At 44.2% G+C, this 17,900-nt stretch overlaps 2 protein-coding genes across 5 annotated transcripts; both read left to right on the plus strand.

Moving 5' to 3' along the window:
- The first annotated feature begins 1,161 nt into the window (after nt 1-1,161).
- Nucleotides 1,162-1,866, plus strand: LOC148791661 (uncharacterized). Its single transcript, XM_088888278.1, has one exon. The coding sequence runs from the start codon at nt 1,162-1,164 to the stop codon at nt 1,864-1,866; it is 705 nt and encodes a 234-aa protein (XP_088744404.1).
- A 7,411-nt stretch (nt 1,867-9,277) lies between these two features.
- RUG2 (Regulator of chromosome condensation (RCC1) family protein) lies at nt 9,278-12,910 on the plus strand. 4 transcript variants are annotated; one of them, XM_010243364.3, is made up of 6 exons: nt 9,278-9,868; nt 10,002-10,110; nt 10,390-11,447; nt 11,537-11,753; nt 11,833-12,157; nt 12,231-12,910. In XM_010243364.3, exons 3-6 carry the CDS (start codon nt 11,116-11,118, stop codon nt 12,716-12,718), a joined length of 1,362 nt encoding a protein of 453 aa, XP_010241666.1. In that variant the 5' UTR covers nt 9,278-9,868; nt 10,002-10,110; nt 10,390-11,115; the 3' UTR covers nt 12,719-12,910. The 4 variants fall into 4 exon arrangements, with proteins under 4 accessions (XP_010241666.1, XP_088743061.1, XP_088743060.1 ...); XM_088886935.1 differs by having other exon boundaries at nt 10,400-11,447; XM_088886934.1 differs by having other exon boundaries at nt 9,278-10,110.
- The last annotated feature ends 4,990 nt before the right edge of the window (nt 12,911-17,900 follow it).

Raw genomic sequence — 17,900 nt, forward strand, 5'->3', positions numbered from 1 at the left:
CAGAAGAAGAGGAACTTTGCACCGAAGCGATGGAAGGCCATAGGAGAGGAAGTTGACAAGCGTTGGATTCATCCGAGAGGTATACTATCCTAACTGGCTGTCGAATGTGGTTTTGGTTAAGAAAACTAATAGGAAATGGCGAATCTAAATTGATTTTACAGACCTCAACCGAGCTTGCCCCAAGTAGGAAATGGCGAATCTAAATTGATTTTACAGACCTCAACCGAGCTTGCCCCAAGGACAGTTTTCCTTTGCCAAGAATAGACCACCTTGTCGACACCACTGCAAGATATGAATTGCTTAGCTTCATGGATGCCTTCTCCGGATACAATTAGATAAAGATACACCCCAAAGACAAAGATAAGACCACATTCATCACCGAACATGGTACATACTGCTACAAGGTGATGCCCTTTGGGCTTAAAAACATAGGAGCTACCTACCAGCGTCTTGTTAATAAAGTGTTCAAGGATCAGATGCGGAGGAACGTTGAAACCTATGTAGATGATATGGTGGTGAAGAGCTTGAAAGCTGAAGCGCACACCTCGGTCTTGGCCGAGACCTTCGACACTCTACAAAAGTTTAAAATGAAGTTAAATCCCAACAAGTGTGCTTTTGGTGTCACCTCAGGCAGGTTCCTAGGCTTCATCGTCACTCAACGAGGCATTGAAGCCAATCCTAAGAAGATACGGGCCATACTAGACATGGTACCTCCTCGATCGATGAAGGAAACCCAGAAGCCCACTGGCCGAGTAGCGACGCTCAACCGCTTCTTGTCAAAGTCAGCTGATTGATGTCTTCCCTTCTTTCGAGCCATTAAGAAACTGAAAGACTTCTAGTGGACGGAGGAATGTCAATGAGCTTTCGACGAACTCAAGGAATACCTTGCCTCACCTCCCTTCCTGGCCCACCTGGCCCTAGGAGAAACTCTATACTTGTACCTGTCAGTCGGGGACGAAGCAATCAGCTCAATCCTAATCAAAGATGGAGCACAAAAACTGATATACTATGTCAGCAAAGTACTGTGCGACGCCAAAACCAGATACCCTGAAGTGGAGAAACTGGCCTTCACTCGTGGTTTCAGCCAGAAAGCTTAGGCCATACTTCTAAGCTCACGCCATCATAGTGTTAACAAATCAGTCCCTCAGAGCTATCCTCGCCATGCCCGAGACCTCGGGGCATCTGATCAAATGGGTCATCAAGCTTTCCGAATTCGACATATGGTACCAGCCGAGGCCCGCCATCAAAGCACAAGCCATTGCAGATTTTGTGATAGAGTGCACCTTCGATAGAGCTCTCCCTTGGGCCTTAGAAGATGAACTGGGAAAAGGGCGCCCAGCTGGAGATGCTCCCCCTGCTTGGAAGCTTTTTGTTGATGGGTCGCCCAACGCCAAAGGAAGCGGCGCTAGCCTTATCCTCCTTACCCTGGACAACTCAACCCTTGAGTACGCGTTGAGGTTCAACTTCCAAGCATCCAACAATGAAGCCGAGTATGAGGCCCTCCTCGTAGGGCTGCAATTGGCCAAGGACCTAGGCTCCTCACACGTCGAAGCCTTCAGCAACTCTCAGTTGGTGGTGAACCAGATGAACGACGAGTACGAAGCCAAAGAGCAAAGCATGTTCAAGTATCTCGCCAAAGTCCAAGAGCTAGCCTGCCATTTCCATCGCTTTACCCTGCAGCAAGTTCCACGAGATGACAACGCGAGGGCCGATGCCCTATCCAAGCTAGCAAGCACCTCGGGCATGGTCCTCGGCCGCACAGTTCACGTGGAGAAGCTACCTCGGTCGTCCATTGAAGAGGCTCAAGTACTACCAATAAAGGTTGAACCATCATGGATGGACCCCCCATCATCAATTTCTTGCTGACGGAACAACTGCTCGATGACAGGAACGAGGCTAGACGACTCCGACGTCAGGCAACCCATTATACCTTGCTTGAAGGAAAATTATATAGAAGATCTTTCACCCTGCCTTACCTCCGATGCCTCTGCCTTGAGGAGGGGGAGTACATGCTTAGAGAAATTCATGAAGACATCTGCGAAAACCACCTCGGTGGTAGGGCCCTCTCTCAGAAGACATTGAGACTTGGATATTTCTGGCCAACACTTCACAAAGGCGCAACCGAACTTGTGCAAAGATGTGATCAATGCCAAAGGCATGCCAACATATGTCATCAACCTGCAACAACCCTCTCAGCCCTCAACGGCCCCTGGCCCTTCGCAAAATGGGGAATGGACCTCCTCGGCCCTTTCCCACAAGCAATGGGAGTAGGAAGTACCTCATTGTCGCTGTGGACTACTTCACCAAATAAGTTGAGGCTGAGCCCTTAGCCACTATCACAACTCGGGTGATCCAGAGCTTCTTCTGGGAAAACATCATCTGTCGCTTCGGCCTCTCTCACATTCTAGTCACCGACAACGGGAAGCAGTTTGATGATGCCAAATTTCGCGAGTGGTGTGCCTCCCTCGGCATCAAACAACAATACACCTCGGTAGGCTACCCCCAGACAAATGGCCTAGACAAGTTCACCAACAGAACCATCCTAGACAGACTAAAGGCAAGATTAGACCGAGCTAAAGGCTTATGGGCGGCGAACTGAACAGTGTACTCTGGGCATACCGAACCACACCTCGGATGACCACAGAAGAAACTCCCTTCAGCTTGACCTTTGGTACAAAAGTGGTAATCCTAGAAAAGATCAGCCAGCCAACGCTCTGAGTCGAAGCCTACAATGAAGTAGAGAACGGCGAAGCCCTCAGAGACAACTTGGATCTACTGGAAGAAGCTCGGGAGCAGGCGTAGATCAGGGTAGTTGCCTACCATCAACGCGTAGCCCGCTATTACAACTCGAAAGTAAAGGAAAGACACCTCCGAGAAGGGGACCTTGTCCTCTGAAAGGTCATGGTCCCCTAACCCCGAGTAGGAAAGTTGGGCCCCAACTAGGAGGGCCCCTACAAAGTCAAGCGAGTCCCCGGCCCAGAACATTTCACTTGGAACACTTGGATGGAAGACCTGCCCCCCGGACATGGAACTCGGAGAACCTCTGAATGTACTTTCAATAAATGTAATTACCTATGGCTAAGTGATGAATTAATGAAGCAAAAGTTCATCTTCTTTGCCTCAAATATTGAATGAATGTGCCCTAAATCCTCAAAAACCCTCGGCTTCACGACTTGCCGACATACGAAACCCTCCTCCGAGGGACGAGCACTCGGCACAAACCGATGCAAAAGACTATGACGACCCTCGGACGAGCACCTTGCCAGAAGCATACACGCCAAGGCGAACGAGGCCCTACACACCTAGTCACCTCCGTAGAGGATGGTGACCCCCTCGGATACCTACACTTTTCCGATGGGACGCCTCGGCCTTTCCTGAGGAAAACACTTGGTGGGAAACGAGCTAGGTGAACAGCACCCCGATGGTGCCGCTCCACTTCGGCTCCTTATCCTCCCAAGTACCTCAGCTATATACCTCGGCAACAGTGCCAGGTCACCTCGGCCTTGCCTAAGTTAACACTTGAAGGAATTCTGGAGCCGGGTAAGCCTCACTTCAGACTTGTGGCCCCACCTCAGCTCCCAATGCCCTAACCACTTAAAGCGAGCGTGCAAGGAAACTATACATGCTTTGAGCGAACTATACATGTTTTTGTGTATTGTGGTCTCATCGTTTGGAGGGGGGCAAGGACCTTTTGAAGAAGAAGTAAAAAGAAGAAAGAAGAAGGAAAAAGACAACATACAAAAGGCACAACATATCCAAAAAATGGCTTTATTCATTATTATATTCCTGTATTGCCTTTACAAAAAGTTTTTTGAAGGCCTCGTAGGCCAAACGTTTGTACAATAACAAAAAAAAAAGAAAGAGAAGAGATAAAAAAACCAAAACACAACAGCTGAACAACAAAAAACAAAAGGGGGGGGAGATCCACACCTAGGCCTCGCCACCGACAGGAGGAGGAGCGGAGTCATCAGCAACTTGGGCTTCATTGGGAGCATCTAGGATTACATGCAGCCCTTCGATGTCAAAATCTGGCATCACCTGCAGGAGTGCCTTCTTCTTGTCTTCAATCCCGTCAAGGTAGGATGCCGACGCATACTCTGCGAGCGCATCCAGATAATCAGAGAACTTCTTGTATGCCTCCACTACTTCGGTTGTTGCCTTATTAGACTGCTCCACCGATGCCATGGCCTCGGCATCCTTCTTCTCTGCCTCGGCAGCCCTTCCTTCAGCCTCAGCTGCCCACCTCTCCGCCTCGGAGACAACGCTCTCCAGATGAACTCTCTCCACCTGCTCCTTGGAAAGACCTTGCTGCATTACTTTTGGCTGTATCTTGAGGCGTTCCCGAACTGACTACTCGCCCAAGAATGCCTTTCTAAACTTCTGATATTTTTCTTCGGCGGCAGCAACTGTCTTCTGGAGCTTCTCCCTTTCCTTCTGGAACCTCTCCTCGGTGGACTTCTGGAGCTTGTCCTTCTCCTTCTCCAGTTTGTTGATGCGGGACATTGCCAGCCTCGTTCGGTCCCCCAAACTGACAAAGTGCAGGTTGGCCTGCAACAAAGCCAATTAGTAAAATAAGGAGGAAGAAGAGGAGGAAATACATAAGATACAGAGCAACAAAAAAATAATAATAAAAAGTACATGTCTTACCCCGGCCAGATGGTACAGGCCCTCAGCGTAGATGGCCTTGGAGTCCCCTTCTCAAAGCTGTCACTATGGAAGAAATATTTTGTTGGCCCCCTCGGCTCTCCCGGGGAGCTCCTGCACCGATGGTATAGCTGAAGAAGGTCCGGATGGACGCTCCCCAAGCGCGGATCTCCTCGCCACCTCTTCCACCGGGCATTTGGCATTGGCTACCTTCCGTGGTGGCTTCTCCCTCGGCGTGTCTATAGCGGGCCTCTTCCGACCCGCCTTGGCCCCCTTTGTGGGCCTCTTAAGCTCCTTGGCCCCCTAGCTGGCTTCTTCGGTGCCTCCACTAACTTCTTGGCCCCTTTGAGGGCCTCTTCACCCCACCAGCGAGCTCCTAGGGCATCACCACCAGTTGCTTCCCCTTGGCGGGGACTTGTCGATTTCCCCCCTTCGCCAAGACAGGGGGCAACCTCTTCGTCGGGCCGCTTCGGCATCTGTGCCCCTGCCGTCTTCCCTTCCTGCTTCGTGTGGGCCTTCTCGAGTAATCGTTGCTTAGCGTCCATTGGCACTTCTATGAATAGCAAAAGAAGACAGTTAGTATAACAAGACGAAGACGTGGAAGGCGTGCTAAGTGACTACAAAACCTCTCCTACTGAGGGGGGCAGGGCTAATCCCAGTGAACACTAGGGGAACCTCCTCCTCCACCAACAACTTCGCCTGGAATGTCCCCATCACAAGCAGATGAACCACGGCAGCAGCCTCTTCATCTCGGAGTGGAGGGGGACATCTTTCGACGACTACACAGGCCTCCCCCCAGTCAGACCTAAACCTTTAGCCTTCGAGGTAGGAGACGTAGAAGAACTTGTCCTTCTACCCATGGACGGACGAGGGGTTGTGCACCAGCTTCCCTCTCCACGGATGGAAGTAATACATGTTAGCCTCGGAAGCATGCTTCCTTGGCGCGAACATGGCATGAAACATTTTTAATGTTAGCTCCACGTCCTGAAGCCGAGCCCACACTAACATCGCCATGATGGTCGTAACGACATTAGGGACGAGTTGATTGATAGTGATACCATACCACTCCAGTAACTTAGAAACAAAGGAAGGGAGGGGAAACCTAAGGCCATACTCTAAAAAATGCTAGTAGACACAGATTTCCCCCTCGTCAGGGGTCCACGGCTGGTCACCTACGTCGAGAACCCTAAGATCATTGGACCAGGGTTTGTAGAATCTTCTCGCCAGGGATTTGACCTAGCCCACATCTAAGAAGCTATCAAACTCCAAGCATGGGCCACTAGCGTCAGCCACCCTTCGAGCAGCGCTTCCTTCCACCGGTCTAGCGGCGAGCTCCACACCATCTTCCTCCTCAGCTAGAGGAGACCCTTCGGGCTCCCTCAACGATGCTAGTGCGGTGCTTTCATGGGGAGAGTCATTACCCCGGCGGCAGCCCTTAGCACCCCCCAAGGCTACCCTTTCCCTCAATATAGATACCTCCCGCAGAGGAGGGGCTATGGCCAAAGAACCTAAGGAGGAGAGAGGGGAAGGAGTTTGAGGAGAGCTCCCTCCCGAGGTGTTCAGGACTTCATGGCACTCAGGGCCGGAGTCGGAGAAAGACATTGTGAATTACCTAGACGGTGAAGAAGGTGAAGACAGGGTATCCTGAAGGATTGAGAACCTAGGAATGTCCTGAAGGATTGAGATCTTGGGAGCTAAGTTCACTCGACAGCAAGCGCCTAAGTTTAAATGACGGGGAAAGTCACCACCAGGGCCCCTATTTAAATGAAAATGGACGGCCTAGATATCGCTGGATCCGACGGCTGAGGCACCTCCGCTTCCACCATCCAACCATAATGCACCATCTGGCACTCATCCTCAGAAGATGAAACGACGCCCAAGCAACAACTCAGATCACTACGGATCCGACGGTCATAGGGACCCTCTGCTTCTGCGGACCAGCTATACCACACCTCTCAACGCATGCCCTCGGAAGACGAAATGACATTGGGCAAACTGCGAGGCTCACCTGATGCAACCCGCCAGGTGAACCGTGGGGCCTGCCCATTGTGACCCACCAGGCAAACTGCTTAGCCCGGTAAACGCGCGCCTATTAGGGTGACTGTCTTCCTCATGGTGGACCCTTGACGCGACCTGACTGTACGTAATACGAACCATCCCCGCTAACCTGAGGCATCCACGCCACACGCATCCTTGACCGGATGAGGAGGGAAGACGCATACGAGGTGAAAGTGACGCAACTGCAGAATACCCCTCGACTGATGAATCCAAAGGCATAACAATCGCTACTTCCGATGACCGAAGCCGAGGCCTTACCTCGACTCTCATCTCCATTACTAGCCAAAGTCAAGACCTCGCCTCGCCTCGGCCTCGGGAGTGGGGGTCAAGTGATGTGGGCTAGAGAGGTCTAGCCCATTACGAGCTGGGAGGCCCAGCCCACTAACGTTTGACAGCACTAGCCACGACAGGGGGGAAGCCCTGCTGCCTTTGTACGGAGCCAACCGCGGAGCAGTTGGACGTACTCGCAAGGACCTGTCGCCTGACTTCGTACGGCTCTCATCTGGTGCGTTCATCTCCACCTACCTCCAACTCGCTCAAATATAAATATGAGGTAACTCTCCCTTGACAAGGGATCTAGATCCCGGAATTCAGATACATCTCTGTCATTTACTTCCAGTGCCTTGAGTTAAATCATTGCACCTACCTCTCTTCATTAGCATTTACTCTTGGGGACCCAGTGCATCCGAGGACTACCATCTAGACCTCGTCTGCACCTTCCCCCACCTTACACCTCGTACTAACTTGAGCGTCGGAGCCTCCGCCTTGGGTTTCCACCCGAGGCCTTTGACATCTCTTGTTTTGCAGTACCTCGGATCTGCAGGAATCTCGCCACCGAGCCGACGACCTGCAACCCTCGGCTTCTAGCGTATAGAGAAGGGAGCATCCCGCCTCAACCTACAGTCCTCGGCCTCTGCTTACCCTCCTCTGAATTCTCAAAGCCTTTAACCTGCTTTCGAAACTTGGAGGTGAATTTACCTCGTTGCCCTCTTCTAATCCGAGCAGCAACACCAAGTACAACATGAAGGTTACATTTCTATTTGTACAATGAGGAAATGATAGATCTTTTGGCTCCCGAAAAATGCACAAAATTCATTGATGACAAGTCAAAGAAACCAATAGACCTCATGGAAGATGGAAAAGGGGATGTTTTGGTAAGAAAACGGAGCCTAGACATCTTCTCTCCCGTCCTACTGCTACAGTAGTGGGTTTGCTTCCAACTGATATCTTGGCATCTGGTTTGCCTCCAACTTCATGCTTGGGAGAATTCGATTGCTTCCAACTGATATCTTACAAGTCCAAGTCCCGGTGCCTGTTTCCGTTCAACTAGAATCATTTTTGTATTTTAGAGGACAATGGAGGATTTTGTTGCATCTAGCTGATATCTTACAAGGTCCAAGCCACGGTTCTCGAACCCAAAACCATGGAAGCTTTAGCAGTGAAGATCTTAAAGTAAAATTTGTATATGAAAAGAAAACTGAAATTTTCTGTTGTCGTTTATAAAGAACAAACAAACCATCACAAGAGACTGTAATAGTCTTGTTTACGAGCGGAGGTTTTTATCCGTCTTACAAAAGAAGGGCAAAAGGTAATATTAGGTTTTAAAAAAATATTTGTCACATGGTGTCACATCCAAAAACTTAAAAGTTACTCTAATATAATATATAAACAGTAATGGTAAAATTAATCAATTAACTAAATCACAAGAATAGTTTAAGAAAATTTCCCTTTTATTATTATTATTAGAGAAAATTTTTGATTAGTTCTTTGTACTTTGGGCCTTGTGCCACTTTGATCCCCGAACTTTAAAATATGACAATTTAATATCCGAATTTTCAAAACATGTCAATCTAATACCTACCGTTAACCAACTATTAAGTGGTTTTTGAAAAAGATACAAAGGCCCTTCGAGTGCCATCTAATTTTCTTTATCAACCATCTAAATGTTGACAAAAAAAAAATAACAATCCTAAATCTTTTCTTCTTCTATTTAAGAAAGTTGGGGTTACGTCGCAATGACATTCTAGACCCCAATTTTCTTGAATAAAAGAGAAAAAAATTTAAGATTGTTAATTTTTTGTCAATGTTTAGATGATTGATAAAGAAAATGGTAAATTTCTTAAACTATCCTTATAGTTTAGCTAATTGACTAAGTGTACCCTTACTGTTTGAAAATTGACTAATGCAACCTTTACTCTTTCTCACAATTGACTAATACTTCCCTTACCATTAATGTTCTGTCATAAATACCATTCAAATGTGTATTATATGACTTATAACTTTCAAAAATACCGAATTTACCCTTATTATAACTTCCAACACTACCGGCACCAGCATCGGCTTCGATGGAATATCTCATTGTCCCCTCTAGCACCGGCTCTAACACACCAGCACTGGCATCTCCGGCACCGACTCTTAATTGCCTCTCTCCTCTTTAAATTATTAAAAATTATAAGGAAATTTAATACAGATCCAACGGTTCTAGTCATCCCATCACGTATATCTCCCGATCCACGAGATGTCCCAAGTCTCAATTCAAAGGTTAACATCTAATTTTACATTAATTGACTTTCCCCTTAAGTTAGTTGTTCTGAGCGCTGAGACGACCAGGAGTAGTGGAGCTGAAGTCTGAAGCTCAACATCGGCCTGCACCTTCACTGGTAACGTGTGTCCCACATACGATGTTGCTGCTGTACATCGCCATTTTAGGTTTTCCCTCTATGTGCTAGGACTTTCGTTCTTCAGACCGACCGTGATCGTTAAAAAATCATCTTTGTGACCAAATCCCAACCTACAGCCATTGAATTCATATTAGAAACTGAAATAATACACCGATTGAAACAGATTCAACAACGGATGGCAAAGATTAAACCTTGTATTTGTCCTGTAGATTTTAATTTGTATTTGTACTCTTCCCAAACAGAGCCTTTTTAATAATTTCTGAGTTTACAGGCGTTTCTTCTTAGAGAGAGTAAGCAATCAGATTTAGGAATTTCATAAATTTATTCACTTGATATCCATCTGTGTTTGAGCAGATCTTGAGAATATATAGAAAAAGACTTTTCATTAATCCTAAGTCTGAGCCATACACAGAGAGACTAATTTTTAACTACCAACCATTCAAAGCACTCACATCCGAAGAAGTTGCAGGAAAAATGAAAGAATGGTAAGTCCTACCTTTCACCACTAATATAGAGTGCGTAGCTACATGTGATTCAAGCTTTCAACTAACAAGAGCTTATTCCAAGATGAAATTTGGACCAAGTTGCACCAATATAACGATATGATATATTTTGTAGATGATAGAACTCATCATGATTTTGAGTACTACGCAAAAATGCATGTTGCATGATCTCTATCTACCGTTCAATATGAACAGAAAGAGAAAGTTCTAATTTCTAAACTGAGGTAAGCCCTCATGATGATGTCTTTTTTTCCTGTTTTTTCTTTTCATATTTTATCTCGTCATATACTACACTGTGGTCGATCAGTTAGATCTTATCCGAATATATATGCCCGATGGATCGACTTCATTCCTGGGGAAGCTCGTGACGAAGAACCCAGGAATTTTGTACTTGAAGTTTTCAGTATTAAAGAAGACCATTCAATAGGCAAGAAAGCTGGAATTACTAGATGAAACCAGTTGGCTAATTCCCAGAACCCAATGTTTAATTTAATGGTGTTCAGATCTCTGCAGGCTTAGTAATTAAATGGTTTGAATGATGGACCACGGGAGTTGTAGCGGCGGCGAGGAGGGTTTTGAAGTGGTCGGAGTACAGCATCGGAGAGGGTTGCAGCGGTGGGAGAGGGTTGCAATTTGCGTCACAATGTAGCGTGTCCTGGGGAGAGAGAAAGCAGCTCAGATACAATGGAAAGAACTCGGCGGCGGAATTTGGGAACGATGGAATGAAAAGAAAGGAGGAGGTCAGAAGGATTAAACAAATTTGATAAATACTTAAGTCCACACCACCCGTTAGCGTTCATTTTCCGTTAGTTTCGAAGTGAGTGGGCGAACATGACGTGGTCGAAAAGTATTGGATGGGACAGAAAATTTTCTGTCCCTACGGGACAGATGATCCGAATTGGGTTTTGTGTGTTCACTACAATGGAAATTTTCTGGTGGTTAAAGGTGGAAAATTGAATAGAGTTTCTGACCTCCTGGAAGCGGAGATTAGATGTGCGCAACTTTCTGCATGTCTATTGTCGATATCATTTGATTCATTCATACCTTTCCGGGTTCGATGTGCGCAACTTTCCGCTCTTGATTGTCTGACGCTCTCTCTGGCTATTATACCTTTCCGGCAAGATGGATTTACCCACGATTCACAGTCCTGTTTTATGTAATTGAGGAGCTAATTAGATCGCTAGGAACCGTACATTACTTGAGGGGAGGGGAGGGGACAGAATCACAGAATGATGTTAGGTTCGTTGTTATCGAAGGAGAGAGGTGGGAGGGTAATTACAAGAAGTTTTAGGGTTTTCAGCAGCAAATGCAGAAGAGCAGCGTTTGGGGTAATGAGCTGGGGAGATGGCAGCCAAGGTGCATTGGGTTTGGGTTCCTGTTTGGCTGCTACAGCGGGAGTAGAAGATGCCTATGAACCCACACGGATCGAAGGCCTGCCGGACGATGTTCTGAGTATCGGTGCCGGCCACTACCACTCCCTTGCTGTGACTGCTCAAGGTGAGGTCTGGGCTTGGGGCAGAAACAATGAAGCGCAGCTCGGCCGAGGTCTTTCATCTCCTAGGTTCTCTATTTCTCTTTCCCTCTGATAGATGAATACTAAACATAGAAAGCTAGATTTTGCTGATGTTGTGCATTCGACACGTATAGCAGAGAATCATGGAATAGACCAGAGAAAGTACTGGGATTGAATGGAGTAAGAACTAGAGCTGCATTTGCATCTGGTGTTGTATCTACAGCCATTGGCGAGGACGGTTCAGTGTGGGTCTGGGGGAAGTCCAAGCGCGGCCAACTAGGCCTTGGTCAAGGTATAACCGAAGCTGTGCTACCTTGCAGGGTCGAAGCACTTGCAGCAAATCACATTGTGAAGGTACGTCCCTGAACTGGTTATTATTTATTTATGATGAATTAGAATCACCCTTCTTATTTGCTTTATTTTTCTTAAACAGGTTTCACTTGGGTGGGGTCATGCTCTCGCCCTATCTAAGGATGGACAATTGTTTGGATGGGGTTATTGTGCAGAGGGCAGGTTGGGGCTGATTGGGAAAGAAGCTGAAGTCCAGCAGTCCACGTCCCCTCGCCTTTCCAGAGCTACAACCGTACCACCCAAACTCTCCAGTTCAGCTCTGGAAATGGCGGAGAAGCAAGTTTTGGAGGACATGAATGCAGAGAAAAACATGTCCATCATATGGGAGCCTCGTCTTGTAGAGGAACTCCGTGGTGTTCCCGTCTTAGATATTGCGTGTGGGCTTGACCATTCTCTGATCCTTTGCCGTAAGTTGTTTGTGTATATGCCTATATGAGACTTCTGTGCAAGTGCTTGTGCTAAATTGGGCTTTGTTTTCAGGGAATAACGCCCTTCTGAGTGGTGGAAACAATACATACGGTCAGTTGGGCAGATCAAATGAAGGTCCGTGGTTGCTGCCAGTTGATATGCCCTTTCGGCCACTGTCGATATCATCAGGCCTTGGACATTCCTTGGCAGTCTGTGAGGTTCCGAGATCCGAGGTCGATGGAGAGCCCACAACAGCCATTGTCTCGTGGGGATGGAACAGGAGCTCTCAGCTTGGAAGGCCTGGGCCAGAGCACATCCCGGCAATAACAGAGGGACTAGCAGGAGAAATACCCATTTCAGTGTCTGGTGGGCGCGCACATTCCATTGCTCTCACCTCCAAGGGGAATCTGTGGGCCTGGGGTTGTGGAAAAAATGGAAGACTTGGGTTAGGAAGCTCAGCTGATGAAGTTGAACCTGCTCTGGTTGAATCCTTGGAAGGTTTTGAACTTCTGCAAGCTGTATCTGGTTTTGACCATAGTTTAATCTTGGTTGCTGAGTGATTTAAATGGTGGCTTCGTTTTCCAACAACTCTAAGACTGCCGACATTAGTCCAATTCCTGTCTGACTTTCTTGTGGTTCACCTTCACATGAAGTTTTTTGTATGATACAGTAGTATTTATTTCTCTATCCTGATAGTATGAATTGAAAGGAATGATCTCATAAAGAAGAAAGGAATATTGTCTATTTCTATATCCCACCTTGTGAATTCGATCAACTTCTATTGAGATAGTAGAAATGCAATTTGAATACTACATTTTAGCTCATTCTATTCCCTCTCCCTCTATATCAACTTCTATATCCCACCTGTTGGAAGGCATTCTTTTTGATGATTATTGTAGTGGCTCAGGGCAATTTGGAACTATGTGAAATCTTCTATCTATTTAGCCCTAGTATACATAGGAGTCATGAGAGATTGCCGTGCATGTTAGTGTTAGGACTACTAGTAAGCATGAAATTATTTAGGTGGTCCATTATTTGGCTCTTGCTCCAAGAAAGCACATTGGGGTTTCCTTATTAACAAATTCCACTCAAAGTTGAAGAGTTGGAACGCTTCTATATCGCAGGGTGAACGCACTGTTTTGAGTGAGACCACTCTTTCTACTCTTCCCATCTACTAGATGGCAGATGTTCTCTCTTACCCAAAATAGTGTGGTACTCCATCGAAAAAATAACGTGTCAATTTTGGCGGGTTAAGAGTGAGAATTCTTAGATTCATCTCATGGCATGGAATCAAATATTTAGACCAATGACAATAGATGGATTGGATATTAAACGGTGACGTTGGATTAACCTCTCTTTTCTTATGAAACTGGCATGGTGTTTTCTTATTGAAGACCAAGCACTTTGGGCTCGGATATTCAAAATTAAATATTCATGTAGAGGGATGGGATTCGACACTATAGATGTCTATGTGAAAGTAGATTGTGAGGTGAAGGAGGTTAAGAGTAGTAGAGAGTTACAAAGAAAGAGGTTTCATATCTTGGATCTGGGATCTAAGAAGGGTTTTTGCAGGGAGTTTCTAGAGACTGAAAAAAGCATTTATAGGGACTCACAAAGTCTGTATGGGGAGAAAGAAGGACCCTTATTTATAGCTTTTCTGGAAGCTTTTCTTCTTCTAGAAAGTTCATTTCCAAAGTTTGCTATAAAGTTGTTTGATCTACACCATTTGGACCAGTCGGGGTGTCGCCACATTTTGCACTTGGTGTGAACACCCAACTGATTTGGAGCTTACTTCATGGCTGAATTCTCAAAGAACCACCAGCAATACGTTAACTTTTCCTCTATCTTCTCCCCCCCCCCCCCCCTTTACAAGTGGGTGTTAGTGTATGCATCAGCTCCAACTAGACTGATGTAATCTAATATTTATTACCGAATAAGATCAGAACATTTTTATTATATATATATATATATATTTTGATGTATTTCTATGTTTTACCCCTTATGTTGGATATTTATGAACTCATGTCACCTTTGAATGTTCTCAACCATTTAGTAAACATGGAAAATTTATCATATCATGGCTGACACTATTATACTGGCAAATTCATGGAGCAATTTGTCTAAATTACTAGGGTTAGATCTAAGGTACATTAAGTAGGTGTTTAGTGAAACACTAAATATGGACCATTTCTAGTTATGCCATGGAGCTTGGAGACATATGGAAAAAAACTAGAAAGTTGAATTCAACCCCAAACTTGAAAATGATACTTCACTATGTTTTGGACTAAGCCACTTTTGATATACCTACTAATGAAATCCATTTAGGGTCAAATACTAAGGTATATTGGAATAGTTTGGAATAACACTTGCATAGATAATCATTGTAATAGGATTAACACTTTGTCAGACAAAGGAAATACCCCAGAATACACGGTCTGTGATAGAAACCAAAATCTGTCACTAGTGGAATATGCAATATTACACCCTTTACTTGAATGTTATATATATAGAAGAGGTCCTTCTTTGTGGGTAGTATACTGATATTATTGCTTGGGAGGTTGAGATGAAACCCGAAGGGCACTTTTCTCAAGTTAAACTAATAGGATGGTTAAAACCCAAATCCCACTTATATTTAAGTGGCTTATATTTAAGTGTTAGGCCGGTTCTATGCCCAATAAAGATCCATCCGAGTAAAGGGTGTCATAATACATCTTGTAGTCAAAGAAGAGGTCATTCTCTGTGGGCAGCATACTGATATTATTGGCTGAGAGGTTGAGATCAAGTGTCTAATTGGGTTGAAACCTAATGGGCACTTTTCTCAAGTTAAACCATTGGCCAGGTTTGGGCTCATAGGATGGTTAAAATTCAAGTCCCACTTATATTTAAGTGTTAGACTGGTTCTAAGCCCAATAAAGATCCATCTGAGTAAAGGGTGTGATATTGCATATTCCAATCAAAGAAGAGCTCCTTCTCTGTGGGCAGTATACTGATACTATTGGATGAGAGGTTGAGATCAAGTGCCTGGTTGGGCTGAAACCTGATGGGCACTTTTCTCAAGTTAAACCATTGGGTTTGGACTCATAGGATGGTTAAAATCCAAACCCCACTTATATTTAAGCATTAGGCTAGTTCCAAGCCCAATTAGATTGGGTGGGTGGTTCACTAGCTTACACTAGTCAACTTGGCCCTTATGCTTTAATATATAGGTCAGACCCACATGGTTTAATTTGGGAGCTTAGTGGGTCCCATGACATACAACGTTTAAATCAAAAAGACTAGTTAGAGGTGTGCAATAAAAAGGAATACTTAAAAGGTCAATTTTTTTTTCAAAAAAAGCTAGTTTGATTAGGAAGATGGATAGTTGAAACATGATTTTAAAAATCAGACCAGATCAGATGGTGAGACCAATTGAGCCAAGAAGCAGTTATAAATACATAGATTTGGGCACTATAGGAATTGCATTAGAAGGACACTTAAACAGGTGACCACAGTGTGGTCACATTGCACCACAAGTTTAAACCCCCCACAGGTACCATAAGGATTGTGTTGAAAGGCATTCATTCATAGTCATAGCAAACTCACATTGTAGCATAAACCTAAAACTTCCATAACGCGATTCCACAATAGTAGTCCCTAAATCATAATAAAGGCTTGCACTTGTGATGTAAGGTATTGAATTATCATCATAAAGTATCAATGACTAGCTTAGGAACTTCGTTGCCACATACTTGTTCTACAACGATATATCACTGCAGCCTTCCCCGCATTACAATGTCTTCTTACTTAAGCGTTACATTGTAGTAATGCAATTTGTTCATAGTCAATTCCTGGGATTACCTTTTTTTACGTTTTTGAGTTAAGGCAAGATTTGTTCCCTTTTTCTCTTTTGTAATTACAATATATTGTAATTGGTTTGTTTCCTTAAGGAGTAAGGTTTTTATGTCCACCCTCTTAGGATTGAATTTAAAACATAATTAATAAAATTTACAGTGGCCACCCCTCCATCGGGAGTAAATTTAGGGGCTAAGAAAATAGAACATAGGAACAAGAAGCTTCTAGAGTAGATACACTTGTGCTCACATGTGGATCTCAAGGAGAAGGGTGAGAACTGAGACCCTAGGATCTTCCCAATGACACATGGCAATACCCTACTTATGCTCTCTTGATCTAGATCTAACTGAATAACAAACGATCCCACTTAGGGAGAGTTTCCTTTTCTCTTACATGACTTCATCTATAAATAGAAGAGGCCCCAAAGCCCTCCTCACCTTAGTCTTATTGCTTCCTTGTGTAAGCTCTCTCGAATTTTTCTCTCAACCTCCATTAAAGGCCCCTCTACAACTCTTCCTCCCCCTTCCTCATTGCATAGAGTCATCTACTATCTTTTAGGTAGACCTCCTTGGTTGCCTTACCATCCCTGCCTACATTATAATCTCTAGTAATTTTCTTGATCATGGTGACTACACGAAAGATCAACTTCACCACCATCTAGAGTACTCCACCGAGAACATTGAACATAATGAAATCAAGACCCAGTCCAACTTTGAAGATGGCGGAGAATTGAAAATCCTTGCTGATAAGTCTATAAACAGAGGCACCACATGCTGATCCTTCTCTAGGTGAAGAGATGATGGACCATTATCACTACTACTACCACCCCCACTTTTTGGTTGTAGCAAAGCTTAAGTTATTTTGACCATGAATAAGTTAATTGAAGATAGGATAATCAAGCCATGCCAACCACCACCTATGTTGATGTTTGATAGTGTATACCATTAGCTCTAATCAGATTGATGTACATATACATTTATCATTAAATTAAGGTGTCGTTTGATTGAACTTTTTAGAGGTCTGAATCTGAAAATGCTACTTCTCAGACCTCACCCTTTGTTTGGTTGTACCTCTTAAATTGGGTCTGAAGTTTTCAGATTTGAAAATCATAGACCTTGGGTCGGATCTTAATGCGCTCATATGCATTTCAGAGCCGGCACAATGTCCAAAATATCCTTACAATTTTTCGTAAATGACTCAAGTTACCCTTGATACCCCCAAACCTAGAAAACCTAAACATTCGACCTCTCTTTCTCTCTGGCTCTCTCTCTCTCTCTCCCTTTCTCTCTATCTCGGTCTCTCTCTCTCTCTCCGCCCTATCTTCCTGCCATTGTCGCTGCAACTTGCAGCGGTGACTCTCTCTCTCCCCCTATCTTCTCTCTCTCTCCCCTGTCTTCCCACCACTGCCACCGCCATTGTCTTCTCTCTCTCCCCCCTGTCTTCTCTCTCTCTCTCCCCCTGTCTTCCCGCCACCACCGTTGCAACAAGTAGTAGTGGTGGTTCGGTGAATAATAATAATGATTTTATTAATTATTAATTATAAATTAATTTTATTAATTATTTCAATATTTTTTATTAAACATTAATTATTTTTATTAAATTTACTTGTGTTATTTATTAATTATTAATAATTTTTATTAACTAGTAATTTTTAATTATTTCATTAAATTTTAAAAATTATTTTAATTTTTATTTGTGTAAATTATTAATTATTTTAATATTTTTATAATCATTAATTAATTTTTTTTATTTTAATCATTTCATTTATTAATTAGTAATTATTAATTTATTATTTATTATTTGTATTATTTCAATATTATTTTGAGGTTGAAAATTATTTTTTATGAGATAATGTAAATTGAATTCAACATTTTCAAATTGTATGTTTTAGGGGTAAAATAGTAAAATCAG

This window comes from Nelumbo nucifera, chromosome 5, assembly GCF_055504915.1.
Source record: "Nelumbo nucifera cultivar China Antique chromosome 5, China Antique-T2T, whole genome shotgun sequence".
Lineage (NCBI taxonomy): Eukaryota > Viridiplantae > Streptophyta > Magnoliopsida > Proteales > Nelumbonaceae > Nelumbo > Nelumbo nucifera.